The sequence below is a fragment of the Camelus bactrianus genome, chromosome 22 (genome assembly GCF_048773025.1).
Source record: "Camelus bactrianus isolate YW-2024 breed Bactrian camel chromosome 22, ASM4877302v1, whole genome shotgun sequence".
Taxonomy (NCBI): Eukaryota; Metazoa; Chordata; class Mammalia; order Artiodactyla; family Camelidae; genus Camelus; species Camelus bactrianus.
In genome coordinates this window covers 25,128,197-25,146,822 of record NC_133560.1, presented here as the reverse complement: position 1 = coordinate 25,146,822, position 18,626 = coordinate 25,128,197, and the positions used below count along the sequence as shown (strand labels likewise).

Genomic DNA, 18,626 nt, shown 5'->3' with positions numbered 1-18,626 from the left:
AGGACCAGCGATCATTCAGATGTGAAACTTGCTAAGCTTTTTCATAGTAAGTAATTAGATGTGCCGTTTTGTCCCCTCATCCTGCTGTTGTGAACGGCACCACACTGAACATCTTTGTACATGCTCTCCCGTTGTGTCCTTTAGGGAAATATCTAGAGAGTTTCCTGGATCATCGAGTATAAATATTCTTTATTTCCCCTTCAGAGCCCGTGGCTGACCTACCCCTCTGGGGAGGTTTTGATGCTTCTCCCACCAACAGAGCCACCTGGCCTTTGCCCTACCCTGGCTTTTGCCTCTTTGATCCTTGTCAGTGGAAAAGTGAGTTCTGTTAGCATTCTTTAGGAGTGATTCAACACTCCCAAGCGTCCGGTGGCCACTGGAACTTGTTCCTTATCTCTGTGGTGATATGTGACTTCGTCTGTGCTAGGGGCTGTCCAGGCATTAGGCTTTTACCCCTGCTTGAGTTACTTTTCATCTTGAGTCATGTCTTCACCAGAAAGATTTTATTTTTAGGGGTTAGTGTGTATTTGTCACTCTTCTATTTTTCAGAGCCTATTTAGAAAGGATTTCCCTACCCCTAAGTCATAAACTTGTGTTTTTTTCCATATTTCTAAGATACCTTAACATGCAAATTATTTTTGTAAGGAGTCAAGTAGGCATTTCAGCTCATTTTTTGAACAGGTAACAAGCGCACATGGTAAACACAACCCTCAACATGGTACCTAGTAAAATTTCTCTGTTGGGTTTTATTTTTTAGCTATACTTTCTGCTTTTCTTTTTTTTTTTTTAAGCTAAAAACTCATGTAAAAGTATATCGTGCGTATAGCAAAGTATACTGGGTCTTCCCCAGGTACCCTGACCAAGACAACCGAATCCTTGTCCTTCCAAAGTCCTCCTGTTCCTGAGTGCAGGCGTGTCTGTATCTTTTCTCTGCTGCAAATAAACGGTGGCATCAGTTAAAACCGCTTTGCACCTTCAAGGTTGTTCTACTAGGAGTGTCTTGCTGGTCCCTTTTTATTGGTCTAATATGAAATGTCCAAGTCCTAGACGTGTAGCTTATTCTGGTAAATGAGTACAATCAGAACCCACATCCTTATCAAACTACGGGACATTTGCATCACTCAAAGTCTCCTGTGTCCTTTCCTAGTTCATTACCCGCCTTCCCCCACCAGCAGGCAACCTCTGGTCCAATTCCATCTCCATGGGTGGCTTTCCCCTGTTGGGTTCAGTGTGGGCTCTGTGTCTGGCTGCTCTCACTCAGCTTAACGTCTTTGGGAGTCATCCACGTTGCTAATGTGTATCATAGTTTGCCCCTTTTTATCACTAAGTAGAAGGAATGCCCTTATTTTAAACTTTCATCCTATGTGAAACACTTCCTGTCCCTCAAGGGGGCAGCTGGTCAAACTGTGGTACGTACATTTGTACACACATGAGAATCCACATCTATAATACATTTCTAGATGTATTATACATATATATTATGTACAGTTGAATGACTGGGTCAAAACTTCAGAATTGGCACATCCTCTGAAAATCCAGTGGGTGTTTTTTTTTTTTTTTTTTATAGTGATTGTACAAAATTTACAGACTTCTGGGGAAAACTGATCTTACAATGACAAGCCTTTCTAAGAACAAGGTCAGTCTTTCGGTCTTTCTGGTTATTCAGATTGTTTTTATGTCTTTCATAGCATTTAAAATTCTTCATATAGATACTATAAATTTCTTAACTTGATTTTTAGGTTTTGTTTTGTTAGTGGAGGTACTGGGGATTGAACCCTGGACCTCATGCATGTAAGCACACACCACCACTGAGCTAAACCCCTTCCCTCTGATTCTTAGGTATTTAACCTTTTCATTACTAATGTACATGGGATGTTATTTTCCAAAGAGTGGTCCTTTGTCTACAGAAAGATTATTGACTTTTATTGATTATTGACTATTTTTTTCTTTGACGATTTATTGAATTCCTTCATTTTTGTGATACTTTTCTGGTTGAAGCCTTCATTTCAGGTATATGATATGCTACTGGGAACAATTTTCGATGGACACCAGGTTTGTTTCCACCTTTTGGCTTCTGTGAATCGTGCTGCCACGACTGTGGTTGGACAAAGATCTGTTCGAGACCCTGCTTTCAATTCCTTTGGGTACATTCCTAGAAGTGGAATTGCTGGGTCATATTTCTACTCTGATTTTGTGAGTCCCCACCATACTGTTTTCCACAGCAGCAGGTTTTTTTTTTTTTTAATGAAGGAAATATTTAAGGAACAGCTAAAGCCCTTTTGCATGCCTTTCAGATCCCTGTCTGCTACTTCCCCAGACACAACCTCTGTGAAAGCGTTGCTATGTCTCCTTCCTGTCCAGGCTTTCCCCACAATTACCGCATGTCTATAAACTTAATATTGTCTGTGTCTTTCAAAACATTATGTTAATCTATTCTACCACACATATCTGTCTGCAACGTACTTTTTCTCCTTCAAGCATGTTTGCAGTTTTTAAAGAAAAGCAAGCTATAGAAACACTGCATCCCACAGCAGCCAAAATGGTCAGTACTTGTTTCCCCTTTTTGTGTCACGAGGAAGCCTTTTTAACACCCCATCATCACCACAGTGACCACGATCACGCACAAGTGTAATGGGCCCGTCAGCTTTGTCCACGGTGACATGCAATCATCTGCAACTACTGATTGAGGACTTGCACAGACATCGTCACACAGCCACTGATCCACCGCTGGCGATCCCAGTCCCCGTTCTGGGGTTGGGCGTGCATGTAGCAATAAGCCAGACCAATGCCGTCCCTCCCTGCCTTCGGAACAAAGCAGGCAGGCAAACTCCACAAGTGACAAAGAGATTTTAAAAAGCGAGAAAGGCTACCATCCAAATAAAGCAGAGAATTGGGATGGAGTGACTCTGAACCTTGCTTTGTTCCTCTCCAGACTTTATTATTAAAATGCACAGATCTTTAATGTGCAGCTGGATTTTTTAACGTGTGTATTTATTTGCCTGAGTTATCAGCTGCCCAGATCAAGATGTGGAAAATTCCCACCACCCTGGAAAGCTGCCTAGCACCCCTCCCAAGCTGATTCTGTCCCTGTTAAGAGGTAATCACAGTCTGATTTCTGTTACTATAGGTTAGTGTAGCCTGTTTGAGAATTTCACACAGATGGAATCGTAGGGTATCTGTTCTTTTGTGTCTGAGACATGCATTCATGTCACTGATTATATCAATCATTTGTTCCTCTTTATAGCTACATGGTACTCCATCATAGAGATGGACCACAGTTTATCCTTTTTTATCCATCCCTCTGTTGATGGACTTTTTTTTAAAATGGAGGTACTGGGGATTGAACCCAGGTGTTCATGCTAAGCATGCACTCTACCACTGAGCTGTTACCCTCCTCACCTTGATGGACTTTTGAGTTGTGTTACGACCTGAATTTTGTGCCCCCAAAATTCATTTGTGGAAACCCTAGCCCCTAGTACCTCAGAATATGAGTGTATTTGGGGGGGGATAGTCGTTAAAGAAGTGATTGAATTAAAATGAGGTCATTAAGGTAGGCCCTGAGCCAACATGACTGGTGTCTTCATAAAGACCATGTGAAGATATGGGAGAAGACAGCCACCTACAAGCCGAGGAGAGAGACCTCAGAAGGAACCAATCTGCTGATACCTTATCTCAGATTCCCAGCCTCTAAAACTGTGATAAAATACATTCCTGTTATTTATAAGCCACCTCATCTGTGGTATTCTGTTAGGGCTGACCTAGCGAACTAATTCAAATTGTTCCCCGCTTTTGGCCATGGTGAAATAAATCTGAAAAAAACATTTGTGTATGTATTCTCCGTGGATGCGTGTTTTCCGTTCTTACAAACAATACTGAGAAGTGGAATTCCACCTGTGAGATCCAGTGAATCCTCCTGAAGTGCTGCTGACTGGCCAGCAGATGGCGCACCGCGCGTGTCCACCTCCCCCCACCCCCTCCCTCATGCCCTGCGCTGGATTGCTTTTGCTCTTGTCCTGCCCGCTGTCCGTGGAGATTGTGCACGTGGAAAGAATGTCGGTGCTACAAAGGAGGACCGGAGGAGGGGCTCCGGGACTTTTTTTCCAATCCAGACTTCAGGTTTCTCCCTACTGCCCTATGCGCCCCTGGACCCCCTTTTATTTTTCCTTGCAAAATACCTGACTTTTTGTAAAAATAACACGTTTGATATTTAAGAAAAAGTATTCTATACAAGAGAATACTGAAAAGGAAGTCAGGCATACCTTGGAGATATTGCAGATTCAGTTCCAGACCACTGCAATAAAGCAAATGTTGCAATAAATAAGCAAATAAATAATAAAGTGAATTTTGCAAGTCATACAAATTTTTTTGGTTTTCCAGGGCATATAGAAGTTATGTTTACACAGTACTGTAGTCTATTAAGTGCACAATAGCATTATGCCTAAAAAAAAGCAATGCATATACCTTAATTTAAAAATAATTACTGCTAAAAAATGCCAATCATCATCTGACAATGCAGAGATCCCACAAAACTTCAACTGGTTAAAAAAAAAAAAATCTGTGAATCACAATGAAAAGAAGTATGCTTGTAAAGGTGAGGCCAAATCAAAACACCCAGGAGCACCAGTGTTTAGTGGCTAATGTCCTTCTGGGCAAGGAGAAATGTGCAGTTTTCTCTCCAGGGGTGGTGCTCAGATGAATGGGGCAACATTTAGCCAATCCTTTAATCATGATGGTTGTGCTGTTTTCAATTTTCCAATCCTTTAAACCACACTGTGCTGGACACTTTCTTATGGACGATTTAGTGCACTTGGACATGTTTTTCCTTAGGCCACTCCTAGAAGAGGAAGTGCAAGCTCATGGATATGAAATATGTATTAAAATACACTTATATGTTACACCTCATATATATTACATAAATATGTACTATTCATTCATATACAAAGTATACTTTTATATTTATGCATATATTTATATTTAAACCAAAAAATCAAACGGTAAAAAATTTTAAATACAACAGAAAAGTCCAAAAATAATCTTTTTTTCCCTAATGGCTTCCTCTCAAAACATCCCTCAGCAACAGTTTATTTCTTTTCAGAAAATAGTTTTAATGCTATTAAAGATTTACAAAAATTGGTTCCTACAGTATATACCATTTTATATCTTGCTTTCTCTTCTTATCTTGGATATATATATATTTTTTTCACATGAGCACAAATGGATCTACTTCCTTAAAGACTACACAGCATTTAATATATTACTGCACAGCATAACTTAATCTATTTAACCAGCCTCTAAGAATGGACAGATAGGTGTTGCCAGTTTTTGCTGTCATAAACAATACTTCCCAGATAGCTTATTCTTACATTTTTGCCTATATTTACAAATTTTTCTCCCCAGTTGAATTATTAGCTGGCTCAAAGGAAAATACAAATGTACATTTAAGTTTTAGGAGATGTTTTCAATATTCCATCTAAAGAGTTTGCATAATTTCATGTACTAACAATGTGAGGGAGTGTCTTTTTCTCTACATCTTTGCTACCATTGAGTAATCTCAATTTTTTAAAAGTTTTGCCCACTGCAACATTGTTTGGATTTTGCATTTCTTGGTGTAAACTTGAGTGAGTTTGCACAAATGTTTATTGGCCCTTTGTACAAACTTTGTATTTTCATCTGTGTTTCCAGGCCACCCTCTTTCTTTCACTCACTTTCCCAGCCACCTTCCTGGTCTCCTGCTAATTTATTCCTTTCTACGCTACCCTCTACAGGCTTCCAGAATAATCTTTCACCAAAGAAAATCTGGTCACAATGAGTCACCACTCAAAACATGTCAAGTGACCTCACTGGCACCCCACAGCCTGAGGATAAAGAACCTATGCTCCTTAGTCTGATTTTAAAAGTCCTTTATGAGCCATAGAAAGCAAACTATGGTTACCAAAGGGGAAAGGGGTCAGGAGAGGGATGAATTAGGAGTTTGGGATTAACATATATACATTACTATATATAAAATAGATAAGCAACAAGGGCCTACTATACAGCACAGGGAACTATATTCAGTATCTTGTAATAGCCTATAATGGAAAATTATCTGAAAAAGAATATATATATGTATATATACATATATATAACTGAATCACTTTGTTATACACCTGACACTAATACAACATTATAAATAAGCTATACTTCAATTTTTAAAAAGTACTTTATGATCTGTTTCCCACCCCATCCCTTATCCCCATTAATTAAGCACTTACTTAGTGCAGATATCCAGTGGGTCCTGGGGACCCAGAGGTGAACAAAGCAGGCAGGCAGATGTCTGCTTTCTGCAACTGACATTCTAGAGCAAGCATTTTTTTTCTCACCCACTTTTTCATTATTGCTCCTCTGTAGGAGCAAAATTGAATTATCTTTCAATTTAATTTCAATCCATTTTAATCAAATCACATTTAATTTCTCCCTATCAGTGGAAATTAAATAATTAGGAATAAGATTTGTGTCTGGGAAGGTTGGCTTTGGAGGGCCACAAGCCATTGTAATGTCTACGGTTTTTTTAGTCACCCAGGAATTATTTGACCCCTTGGGAGTTATATGACTTCCATTGAGAATGCACACCCTAGAGGGAGAGCTGGACAATACACAAGTAAATGGAAAAGATTATATCAGGGGGCCAAGAATGTTACAAAAGATAGGAGGGAGAATGGTTAATGGGGTCACTTGACATCTTGATCATTCATATCAGGAAAGCTCCTCCCAGACAAGGAAGACCAGTCTTGGTTTCTTCAGCTGCAAGATGGAAATTATAATTTCCTCTTCACAGTTCTTGGGAACAGTAAGATCTCAATAACTAAGCTTTACTGTTATTATTGATTAAAAAAAATTAAGAAGATAAATGAGATGCGCCTCTACCCAGCTACCTAGTTGGATTCCAGGGCTCAGCCTCTCACTGTTGGCGCCTCTACCTCCGTCCGCATGAGGGCGCTGTGGACGCCGCGGCCGGGCTGCTCTAGGTGGCGGAGCCGGAAGTCTCAGTCTCCCCTGACTTCCTGTCTTTGGGCCAGGTTTGCCCTGCGTGGAGAAGATCTTGCAATGCCTACCGGAGACTTTGAGTGAGTTGGGGGTCGTGGGGGGAGGCAGGGGAGGCCGGGGAGGCGGACTGGGGATTGTAGGGAGTATTCTGGAGCCTGGGTGCGCCGAGACCGTGGGAGCGGGGCCTCGCCTCACCCGACCCTCCTCCCGGCAAACTTGTCCCCGCAGTTCGAAGCCCAGTTGGGCCGACCAGGTGGAGGAGGAGGGAGAGGACGGTGAGTATGTGTCGTCGCCTCGGGTATCCACAGCCAGCCTCCAGCCCGGTCACTGCCGCCTGCTCCAGTCCCCCGCCCTGGCATCGCCGTCTGACCCTGCGTCTTCCCTCACGGCCAGGCCCTGCCCCGCGCCATCCGTTTCCGGGCCAGCCTGTCTCCAACTTCAGATGTTCACTGGGGAGTCCCTCTTCCTTCCATGCCACCGCCCGGGTCCTTGGTATCAGCACAGATGCGCCCCTACTTCGGGGAGGAAGTTGTAATAGCCTCTCTTCTGCCTTTGTACTACCGCCTAGATGCCTATGGTCTGCCCCTGCCTTCATGTTAAGGATCCCCTCTGCTTGCCATTGCTGGGACGTACTACAGCCAGCTAGCTTCATGATCCCGCGTGGCTATCCTAGGATGCTTTCTGGCTACTCTTCTGCCCTTGGTTCTGCCTGTCTCAGCTCCTGGTGTGGGCATCATCCCCAGAGTCCCTCCATTTCAGCTTGGGAGCTCCTATCTCTCCAGCTGACACCTGCTCCCCACACTCCCTCTCACAGACAAATGCGTCACCAGTGAGCTCCTCAAGGGCATCCCTCTGGCCACCGGGGATACCAGCCCAGAACCTGAGCTAGTGCCGGGAGGTGAGTGACAACCTCTGCTCCAACCCTGGGCTGCCTCTCTTCCCAGCCACATTCCTTCCTGGTCCCCATTACCCAGGGCTCAGCTCCTCTCGCCTTTTCCCTTCTCCCAGCTCCACTGCCACCTCCTAAGGAGGTCATCAATGGAAACATTAAGACTGTGACTGAGTATAAGATAGATGAGGATGGCAAGAAGTTTAAGGTGAGGCTGGGGGAGGAGGTGGGTGCCCTTTGCTTGGGGGCACTTGGACCAGGAGAGGGTGGTGTGTGTTGGTGGTTTGATGAAGAAGATTTCCCGGCCCCAGGAACCTGGAGGAACAGGAAGCCCAAACCTCTCCTCTCGTATCCCCAGATTGTCCGCACCTTCAGAATCGAGACCCGGAAGGCCTCAAAGGCTGTTGCAAGGAGGAAGGTAAGACCCTTCTCCCCCTGTCTTGGGGGCTCCCGCAGGGCTGACTCAGAGAAAGTAGGAATGCTTTTCCCCAGTGCCTTTGTTTTTAAAAGTGGTGTTTAACTGTTTGTACCCATTATATTGGGGCAGAACTGAGGCCTAGGGGTGTTTGTGCTCTGTTGGGGCCCTGACAGTCCAGCCTGTGCAGGAGTGGATGGGGTTAATTCTTAATCCTCTTGACTTGTCTACCAGTAGGAACAGAGCCAACCCCTCCCCTGAGGTGGTCATAGCAGAAGTGATAACAGTAAATAAATTTGGCACAGTTACCTGCACTTTTTCTGTGTGAGATCCAAGTGCTTTGCAGGAAGTGTTTCCTCATTCAGTCCCCCTTGCACCCCAGGGAGGTGGGGAGCACTGTGGTCCTCTTTTTATAGGTGAGGAAGCTAAGGTTCAGGTTTTAACTAGCTTAAGGACCCTGAAAGTCTCGGTGACCCCTACACACCCCCCAGCATCACTTTGTGCTAGGAGCTGATTCGCTACCTGCATGGCCCCTGCCAGGAGTTGTTGGCAGTGAAGCTGTTTCCTCCTGAGCCTCACTTCTGTCATCTGGGACATGGGGCTGAGAGCTGCCCCTGCCTCCTAGAGCTGAAGAGAAGCTTGGGCTTGGCAGGCACTCAGGGAATGGGAACTATTGTCACCACTGTGAGGGTCGTTTGGGGAGGCTGGAAGATGGAGCTCAAGGCTCAGACACCCTGGACGTGGGTGCTGTAAGTCTTGGGTGCCAGTGGAAGAGGTCCCACTTGTTGCCCTGACCTGTCCCCCATCCCACCCTGAGCTCAGAACTGGAAGAAGTTTGGGAACTCAGAGTTTGACCCGCCAGGGCCCAATGTGGCCACCACCACAGTCAGCGATGATGTGTCCATGACGTTCATCACCAGCAAAGAGGTATGTGGGGCAGCAGGCCAGGGCCAGTGGCCAGGGCTGTGGCGGCTGCAGTGGGGCAGAAGCCCCGTGTGAGCTGCCCCCACCTGCCCCGCCAGGATCTGAACTGTCAGGAAGAGGAGGACCCAATGAACAAGCTCAAGGGCCAGAAGATTGTGTCCTGCCGAATCTGCAAGGGCGACCACTGGACCACCCGCTGCCCCTACAAGGACACGCTGGGGCCCATGCAGAAGGAGCTGGCCGAGCAGCTGGGCCTGTCCACTGGCGAGAAGGAGAAGCTGCCTGGAGGTGCAGGGGCCTGGGGGTGCAGCTGGCAGGCAGGGTACAGGGGCAGGGACTGTGTGCACCTCTGGGAGAGTCCTGGCTCAGCACCTGCTGTCTGACCAAGGCCACCCCCGATGCGGCTGTCATCTCCTGTACAACAGTGTCAGCAGCACGAGGCTGTGGCCACAGTCAGTGTATGTGTGTGAGAGACACTGGCGGGGCGCTCTGGCTGCTGGTGATGTCACTCTCTCTCCTCGTGGGGGGCTGTGGTAGCCGCTTGTGTGTGCGCCTGTACGTGGGACTACACTGTGAGTGGTGGGGGGACAGCTGTTCTCTGGATGTATCTGTGTGACCGTCGTGACTTGAGTGTGCTGTGTTTGCACGCACACACCTAGGGACAGACTTGCTCATGTGACTGTGATTCGCTGATGGTGACTTTTAGTCTGGACAGCTCTACATTCATGATGTGTGTGTGGCACACTGTCACCTACTGGGGGTGGGGGGCACCTGGGGACTGTCCCTACCCCATGTACCTGTGTGTTGTTGTGAGGCTGGTGCGACTGTCCAGCTCGGTGGTTTCTCACTTTTCTTGTGCTGCTGGCAGGGTGTTTAAATGATGTCAGCTTCCTGGGTGTGGTCTTTAAGTCACCGTGGCCACCAAGCCTTGAAGGGGCTAACCGGATGCCTGTGGTTTAACGGACGGTGCTTGGGCTGATCATGACCAGAGCCACCAGTATCCTGGGGCAGGTCTGACCCTCCATCTGTGCCAGGGAGGCTTGACCCGACCTTGCTTTTGGTCTCCAGAGCTGGAGCCCGTGCAGGCCACTCAGAACAAGACGGGGAAGTATGTACCTCCGAGCCTGCGGGATGGGGCCAGCCGCCGCGGCGAGTCCATGCAGCCCAATCGCAGAGGTGAGGCAGGGAGGGCGTCCTGGCTCCAGGCCTGCAGGCGGGCACCTCCCCGCACCCTGTGATTATCCTGCGGGTGGGGCTGGTTCCTCACAGATGCCTCTCCTTGCCTGCCCAGCCGATGACAACGCCACCATCCGCGTCACCAACCTGTCAGAGGACACTCGTGAGACAGACCTGCAGGAGCTCTTCCGGCCCTTTGGCTCCATTTCCCGCATCTACTTGGCAAAGGACAAGACCACTGGCCAGTCCAAGGTGGGCTGGTGGCCCTGGGGGTGGGGAGGGGTTGTGATCTCGCCTGTGCCCTGAATGCCCCTCACCCCACCCCTCCCCCAGGGCTTTGCCTTCATCAGCTTCCACCGCCGCGAGGATGCTGCCCGCGCCATTGCCGGGGTGTCGGGCTTTGGCTATGACCACCTCATCCTCAACGTCGAGTGGGCCAAGTAAGACCCCTGCTCTCCCCTGCGCCCCTTGGTGTCACAGCCGACACTCAGGCTGACTGTGGCCCCACACCCGGTTAATGGCCTCCAAGCTTGTCTTGGGGTGCAGGTCAATTGTCCTTTTCCTCTGGTGGAGGGGCCCACCACCCACGTGCGGCAGGGCCAGGCTGGTCATCGCCAATCTGGCTCCTCGTGTGCCCTGTGCCACCACGCTGTCTCCCCCTGGCCACTGCTGAAACCCCTGTTGTGTGGTGGGGGGACTCTTAGGATTCTCTCAGGTGTCTGAAGCCCTAGTACTTACCATCCTCAGCCACCTCCCATCTCCTCTCTAGGCCATCAACCAACTAAACCAGCTGCCGCTGCTCGGCCCCCAACCCCGGGATCCTTCAGTGACAGAAGGCAGCCTCTGGGAGCAGGGGGCTCCAAGGGCAATAAAGAGTCTCCAGTCACCCTGTGCTGTTCCATTTATTTGCAGATGTCACCCACAATGTGGTGGGTGAGGCTAGCCTCGCCCTCCTTTCCTTCCCTGCTTCGAGGGTCGGCTCCCTGGCCCTGCCTGGGTTGGTGCTGTGGGTGGAAGTTCCTGCCACTCGAGCCTGGGTGTTTGCTCGTCCCACCATAGGCCTCTTCTTGGGGAGGAAGTGTTGGCTTGAGGCCTGTTGGGGTCTCAGGGCCGGGGGCCAGCTGTGCTCTGTCTCCATTCAGCTGCCAGGTCTTGTGAGGAGGGGGCTGAGGATGGGCCGGGTCATGGGCTCAACTCAGGGGACTGGGGCCCTGAGGCTTTGGAGGCAGCCGTGGCATTGAGGGGCAGGACTTGGCCGGAGCACTCGGTGTTCTCTGGGGTCTGGCCCTGCCTGCAGCCCAAGCAGGGTTGGCAGCAGCCCAAGCTGGGCGCCACGGCCATGTAGAGCAGTGGGTGGATGCAGATGGCCAGGGGCACGAGGCCCCGTGCTACCTGGTGGGCCACGTACGTCCTCAAGTCCAGCGCCTTCTCAGCCTGGGGCACACTGGCAAAGCCTGGGCAGAGGGCTTTCCAGCGCAGCTGGGCGTACACGTTGAGCACCCGTGTGACATAGTAGGGCATGTAGGAGCTGGCGTAGACAGCCACGCCGCTGCTCACCAGCACCATCACTTGCAGCTTGTTGGCCGCTGTCATGCTGTGGCTGCGCCACACGGCCCGCCCGAGGGCGCCGTAGGCCACCAGGGAGAGCAGCAGTGGCAGGCCACCGCCCAGGGCCACCAGCACCAGGCTGTAGGCTCTGTAGGCCTCGATCCAGTTGTCATCTGCTGTCCCCAGGCACTTGATGCAGGCCTCGGGCCTGGCCGTGGTGCAGTGGCCTTCCTGTGGTGGCCTCTTCAGGTGGGAGAAGCTGAGCGTGGGTGCCGCCAGCAGGACTGCCAGCGCCCAGCCCACGGCGCTGACGGCCCAGGCGTGCTTGGGCCGCAGTTGGCTGTGGGTGAAGAAGGGGTGGACGACGCCCAGGTAGCGGTTGAGGCTGATGCAGGTGATGAAGATGATGCTGCCCAGCAGGTTGCAGGTGAAGAGGAAGCGCTCCAGGCGGCACGCAGCCTCCCCGTAGCGCCAGTGTTTGGGTGGGTAGTAGTAGGCGGCCAGCGGGGGCAGCGTCAGCACGTAGAGCAGGTCGCTGACAGCCAGCTGGGCTGAGAAGATCACAGCTGGGTGCCACGGGCGCTGCTCCCGGGTGTAGAAGCGGTACAGAGCTAGGCTGTTGCCAGCCAAGGCCACCAGGAATGTGACCACCAGTATGGGCCACAGGAAGCCTTCCTGGAAGCCACTGAGGATGCGGTCAGCAGCCGCCGAGAAGTTGGCTGGGCAGCGTGAGGCGCCTGTGGGCAGAGGATGTTGCCGAGTAAGCCCTGTCCCCGATTGTGGCCCCCACTGCCTTCAGAACCCCCAGCGCTGTGGCACCGAGGACCCACGGTGTGCTGGGCCTGTGCCAGCCCTCTGAGGGCATGCTTTCCACTCAGGAGGGGGTGCCAGCCATAGCTTTTCACCGAGGGAATCTGAGGCCCAGAAAGATTAGAAGCCCAAAGAATCCTTCATTTAGCTGCCGTTTACTAGGCTCTGTGTCCTGCACCATCAAGAACCAGCAGGGCAGTGGGGAGGGTATAGCTCAGTGGTAGTGTGTGCCCAGCATGTATGAGGTCCTGGGTTCAATGCCCAGTACCTCCATGTAAATAAGTAAACATAATTATCCCCCAAAACAAGCTGGGCCAAGAACTAGGGACGCACGTCACCTGGCAGTGATGACCCAGAGCCTTCAGGCCTGGAGGAGCCAGGGCCCGGGGGAGGGCCCCACCCCACCACACAACTCCCATGTCCCATCTGTCAGCAAGTTTCCACCTTCAGAGTATGTCACCCCCTTAGTGCCACCTGAGTCCAGACCCCACCGTCTACCTGGACCAGCATGGACTCTCCTCCCCAGGTCTCCCTACACTTGCCCTCCCCCATCTGTTCGCCCCACAGCCAGCACCTGTGGACACCTGAGGCAGGTCACATCCCTAGGCTCCCAGCCCTCTTCGAATCCCTCCTCATGGAGAGGAAAAGCCAGTGCTCACGTCAGCACACAAGGGCCCGCAGGCCCTCCACCCCATCCCCCATCGCTTATCTCCGGCTGGCTCCCCGTGACTCAGTCTGTCCCATACTGGTTTCAAGGCATAGCCTGCCTCAGGGTCTTTGCACTGGCTGAATCACCAGCAACAGTCATCCTTAGGGCTGCTCCCCCCCCCCCCCGCACCTCCTGGTCACTGGCCCTGAGGCCCACTCTGACTACCCTAACATTGACCACTCCCCTCGGCCCCCTACCCTGCTTATTTTCCCCCCACGGCTTCCATCTCTATCTGATCGCTGTAAGGAAAATCCACAGAACGTCCCCTCCCGAGGGCAGAGTGTGCCCTGCTACTGGCTCCCCAGTGCCCAGAACAGTACCTGGACACAGCAGTGTGGGGAAGAGCTACGCTCTGGAGTTGATCCTTCAGGCAACCCTCTCAGCCTCAACTTTCCAACCTGAGAAATGAATGGCCCATTCCTGGTTGCTCCAGCAGTTGGGCCATGAGCTCTGTGCGTGATGCACATGTGCCTCCCCTGCCCCAGACGGCTTCCATCCTCACTTCCTTCCTAACTCATCCCTCCACTCTGGGAGGAAGTCTGTCCTGACATGTTTCTTATCCCGTCTCCCCACCACCTCCCTGGAGCCAGCCGTCTCCACTCCTGTGGCCCTGGATATGTGCCTGGCTCAGCTGCCCCAGCAGTGCTGGCTCCTCACCTGAGGTGGTGGAGGCCATGGCGCATCCACCCAAGTCTGCAGCCCACGCTGTGCCAGTCCCTCCCCAAGCCACAAGCAGCACTGCTGGCTCCTCCCCAAGCCACAAGCAGCACCGCTGGTTCCTCCCCATTCCCAGCTCCACCTTCAGCCAGCTGGGCGGGTCTGGGTGTGCGCCTCACTCCCACCCCATTTCCTTCCTCATGACAGCCAACCCTCCAGGACTGGCCTGCTTGCTTGCGGGGCCCTTGGTCTGGGGGAGGGCAGGGAAGGGCCCAGGACCCCAGGGCACCAGAGCAAGATGAAAGCTGCCACCACCCTGGCACTTCGACCATCCAAGGTGGAGGAAAGGCGCCCAGCCTTGGGGCAGAAACGGTGTCTCATTTCAAATGCAGACTCAGACTTGTGAGAAAGCAGTTTACTGGAGGAGGAGGTTGGGAAAACAGCTCTCCTTTATGAAAGGAAACAGAGGGCTGCACCTGGAGGCCCAGGAGGGGAGCAGAGGGCAGCATCTCTCAGGCCCCAATCTGGGGCATTCCATCTGTTACTAAGGCTTGGCCTCAGGCTACTCTCTTAGGTCGAGGAGCTCGGCCTCGTCCGCGGTCCCAGGCAGCCCCGCTGGGTCCCACTTTGGCCTGGGCTCCCGAGTGCCTGCCCTTGGCCTTTGGAGGCCTCCGGCCACTGCCTTGTTCTGGCTTCCGTTCCTTTACCCGCCGCTTCTTGCCGGGGGTCCCAGCAGGCCGTCTCCGCGTGGCTGCTTTTGGGAACATGTCTGCAAGGAGAGACTATGTCAGGGCCACCAGGGCACAGAGACAGGCCCATGGTGCCCAGCAGCACTGACCCCGGCCTGCCACACACCCTCATCAGGCTCCTCGCCCACAGCCTGGCGGAAATACTCGGCCTCATCCTCCTCTTCCTCTCGCTGGTTGGCACCCTCTGCCTCTGGAGGAGCCCCGGGGTCCTCTGCATCACTGTCCCCATCAGCCTCTGCCCGTGCCCGCTTCATGCCTGCCAGGCTCTTCTTCCTGGAGAACGGATGTTAATGTGGCAGCCTGCGCCCAGGACCCCACCTCCCCTGCCTGGTTGACCACACACTTGTGGGCCTCTCGCTGCTCCCGCTTGCGCTGGACGTTCTGGGCCTGCTGGTCCTGCCTTTGTGCCTTGAGCTGCAGCTTTTCCTCCTTGGCTGCCAGGATGGCCTGCAGCTCCTCCTCCGTTTTGTGCACTGAATGGGGAGAGATGGCTCCTGAGACCTTCACCAAGATCCAGGCGTGCCCCCCAGCACCTTGCCACCCACCTCTGATCAGGCCTCAGCCCCTGATGCCCTCCAGCCCCCTCCTCACCAAAGCTGTGGAACAACACGTTCCCTGCCCCAATGCCCTCCTGGATCTTGATGAGCTGCAGGGTCATCCGAGGCCCGATCTGGAGGGACGAAGGTGGGGGAGTCAGTCCTTCCTCAGGGCTGGGGGAAACTACTGGGCCTACTGGGGGTTGGGCCTCACCTCGGTGAGCCGCACGGCGCTCTGCTGGGCCCTCATGTTGCCTCGCCCCGCGACGGCCTGGGGCAGCTCTGTGATGTTGTGCTCACCGTCGGGCTCCGCCTCGCTCTCAGACAGACCTGCACCCCTGTGGGGGCACACAAGGGGCTCAGCAGGGGATCCCAGGCTCCTGGGACAGCTCTGGGGTCCCGTGGACTGTGGTGGACCCCTGCCCTCCTTACGTGGCCAGAAGCTCACTGATGTCCTGTAAGCGACTCATGTTGGGGAACTTCTCCTGGAGAAGCTTCTTCATCCCACGACTTGCACCCACAGGGACCACTTTGATGCTACTGCAGGGGCGGGAATTAATGAGGAGCGGAGTTAGGCGCCAGGGGGTCGGGAGTCAGCTTAACCCCCTACCCAAATCCTCTGGCAGGTGCGTCAGAGCGTTTACTTTGAGACTAAGCAATCACAGAGTCTCAGCAGCAGTGCTGTCATCAGCCGCACATGGAGCCACACCTCGTCCCCCTAGAGTACTCACTAATGGCGGAAATCCAGCTCCTGGGACTCGGGCTTGTAACTGATGAGTAGGCAGCGCTTGATGGTGTTCAGGTTCACCTGGAAGGGAGAGAAAACAGGGTGCCACGTGAGCTGCCCACGGGCCTCACTGCATGGAGCCCATACCAAGCTCTGGCTGTGGCCAGGAGGTGCTGCTAACACAGCAGGGACAGGAGGGGCTGCAACTGGTGTCTATGGGCTACCTGGGGCACTGGCTAAAATCCTGGTTCTGAGGTTGCCAACACCATACTCCCTGGTGACTGGCATCTAGCAAGGCTAGTGTGAGGCCCGCTGGTGCCAGGGAACAGACGTGGAGGCTCTAGAGCCTGACAGATTAAAAAAACCCAATCCTGCCCCCTTGTCCCTTGTGTCCAACCTGAGGCTAGTGACTTCATCTCTATTGGTCTCAGTTTTCCTCTCGTCAAACGGAGCCACGATATATACATGCGACTCTGCTTAGCACTTAACACGAACTTAGGAAATAAAGCAACATCAGCACTGTTTTCTACCTGCCAGATGGGATGGCAGCTCACAGGGAAGCCTCCTGCCCGGCTCAGAGGACACAAGAGTGGGATCTGACCTCAGGACCCGGAGCTCTCAGTCTCAGTGCTAGGAGGTGAAGACTGAACCACCAACCCAAGGACCAGTGTGGGGGACCTGCTGCCTGCCCCACCCTCCCACACCAGGCCCAGCCCACCTTGTGCACATTTATGGAGGGAAACAGGTTCTGGAACATGGTGGCCATGAGCTTCACATGCATGCCGTGGGGGCCAAAGCTGTTGAGCACCAGGAGAGGCGGGTGGGCAAACTGTTGCTCATGCATGCGGTGCCGGCGCAGCGAGGAGACCACATCACGCACCAACGTGTACTGCAGGGCAGAGTGACGGGTGAGTGACCGCCAACCACACGTGGCTGATACAATCCCCAAACCCAGCTTCTGCCCTGCTCAGGCCTCGTTATCACCTCTTGTCCTTACCTTGTCGATCCGGAAGGTCAAGGTGGGGCCTCCTGGGAGGCGCATCAGCTTCTACAGAAGAAAGGAGCAGTGAGGGTCTTGGTGTCCGACCAGGGAGCAGGGGAGTGGGAACCCATGCCAATCTCTTCAGAGCGTTTACTTTGAAGCCAGAATCATGACAGCTCAGAGGCACAAGGGTTCATCATAAGAGTTGGGGGAGGAGGAGGGTGTGGGGGAGTAAGGAGTGAGAGTATCCACTCACAAAATAGATATTGGTTTCCGTTTTGCTCAAGATCAGGAAGTGTGTGACCCCGAGGGGCCCAGCCACTGCTACACAATCTTTCAGAGAGTTTTTCTTTCGTATCTGGAAATGATAAAAAGAAAAAGAGAAAATTATAGATACTCCCTTATTAGGCAAAGACTATGAGCTTAAGCTGTTATGTCCCTTGCATTTAACCGTTCCGAGAAAGGGAGAAGGGAGTGGAATATTCTTGGCCTCTAGAGCCAGACTTGAATTGGAGCACCACCTCTGTCCCTTGACACTGTGCGTTACATTTTGCAAATGAACCAACTGAGGCACAGTGAGGTTAAGTGACTTGAATCAGGTCTTTGAGAGGAGTCAGCAAAGCTGACAGTCTCCTCTTAACCATCAGTCAAGCTCCAAACTGGGTGCATTCATCTGCGCTCCCTCTCTGCTGCTCCTCAAAGCCCTGAGAGGGAGCGACCGTGGTCCCCATAAAGATCCCTTTCTCCAGCCAGGGAGATTGAATCCCGGCGCAGTTTCGAGAAGGAAGTCACCCTCTCAGCCGAGAAGACGGGACCTAGGGCGGGTGGAAGCCGGATGGGTGGTGCAGACCTGTAGGCGGGAGGCGGTGAGCGGCTCCATGACCCGCCGCAAGTCTAGGCTGAGCTGCTGGACACTACGACCCGCGCGGCCCCGAGCGAACACGAAAGAGTGCGGCTGCGCGGCGTAGGCCTCGAGGTTGCGGAGGTGAGCCTGAGCGCGCGCGCGCTTCTGGTGACGGGACTGCAGGAAAGAGGCGAGAAGTGAGAGCTGCAGCCGCCGCCGGGACCCCACCCGCGCTGCCCGCCTCCCCGGCCGCCGCGCCTCACCCGCCCGGACTGTCCCATGTTGCAGTCTCTTCCACGCGGCCCCTTCTGCGGGCTACTTCCGGCGCCGCAGCGTTCACTTCCGGCGCCCGCGAGATGATTACGCCAGGCGCCGCTACACGATGACGTCAACGGCTGGGCATGCGTACCAGGTGTATGGGGGGGAAGACATCACCAGAGGGGTTGCTATGGAGACACCTAGTGCCTGTTTCTACGGAAACCGGGGCGGAGCCGCGCCACACGGGGAGAGTCGGAGAATTGGGTCGCGTGTTCGAATCCTGCCTCGGTCATTTCCACCAGCTGTGGGATCTTAAGAGCCACTTTCTCCACTCCGAGGCTCCTAAAGTAACCTAAAGTGAGAATGATAATCATTTCCT

General features: G+C 52.5%; 2 protein-coding genes and 2 non-coding genes across 5 annotated transcripts; 1 reads left to right on the top strand and 3 right to left on the bottom strand.

Annotated features, from left to right (window-relative positions):
- The first annotated feature begins 7,012 nt into the window (after positions 1-7,012).
- On the top strand, positions 7,013-11,313 carry EIF3G (eukaryotic translation initiation factor 3 subunit G). 2 transcript variants are annotated; one of them, XM_045516180.2, is made up of 12 exons: positions 7,031-7,103; positions 7,252-7,298; positions 7,417-7,515; positions 7,838-7,921; positions 8,032-8,120; positions 8,271-8,330; positions 9,150-9,254; positions 9,350-9,539; positions 10,320-10,427; positions 10,543-10,679; positions 10,761-10,867; positions 11,197-11,313. In XM_045516180.2, exons 1-12 carry the CDS (start codon positions 7,084-7,086, stop codon positions 11,210-11,212), a joined length of 1,062 nt encoding a protein of 353 aa, XP_045372136.1. In that variant the 5' UTR covers positions 7,031-7,083; the 3' UTR covers positions 11,213-11,313. The 2 variants fall into 2 exon arrangements, with proteins under 2 accessions (XP_010952534.1, XP_045372136.1); XM_010954232.3 differs by lacking the exon at positions 7,417-7,515 and having other exon boundaries at positions 7,013-7,103.
- A 142-nt stretch (positions 11,314-11,455) lies between these two features.
- P2RY11 (purinergic receptor P2Y11) lies at positions 11,456-18,369 on the bottom strand. Its single transcript, XM_074350010.1, has 14 exons — positions 18,253-18,369; positions 17,996-18,166; positions 17,402-17,503; positions 17,161-17,211; positions 16,882-17,052; positions 16,168-16,244; positions 15,869-15,976; positions 15,651-15,774; positions 15,492-15,570; positions 15,244-15,373; positions 15,007-15,173; positions 14,711-14,920; positions 14,152-14,325; positions 11,456-12,712 (listed from the first exon to the last, which is right to left on the bottom strand). Exons 1-14 carry the CDS (start codon positions 18,268-18,270, stop codon positions 11,610-11,612), a joined length of 2,685 nt encoding a protein of 894 aa, XP_074206111.1. The 5' UTR covers positions 18,271-18,369; the 3' UTR covers positions 11,456-11,609.
- Positions 16,058-16,137, bottom strand: LOC123616636 (small nucleolar RNA U105B). The gene has a single exon (XR_006724642.1). It is a non-coding gene; the product is annotated as a small nucleolar RNA U105B (small nucleolar RNA).
- Positions 17,272-17,357, bottom strand: LOC123616634 (small nucleolar RNA SNORD105). Its single transcript, XR_006724640.1, has one exon. It is a non-coding gene; the product is annotated as a small nucleolar RNA SNORD105 (small nucleolar RNA).
- Positions 18,370-18,626: the final 257 nt, after the last annotated feature.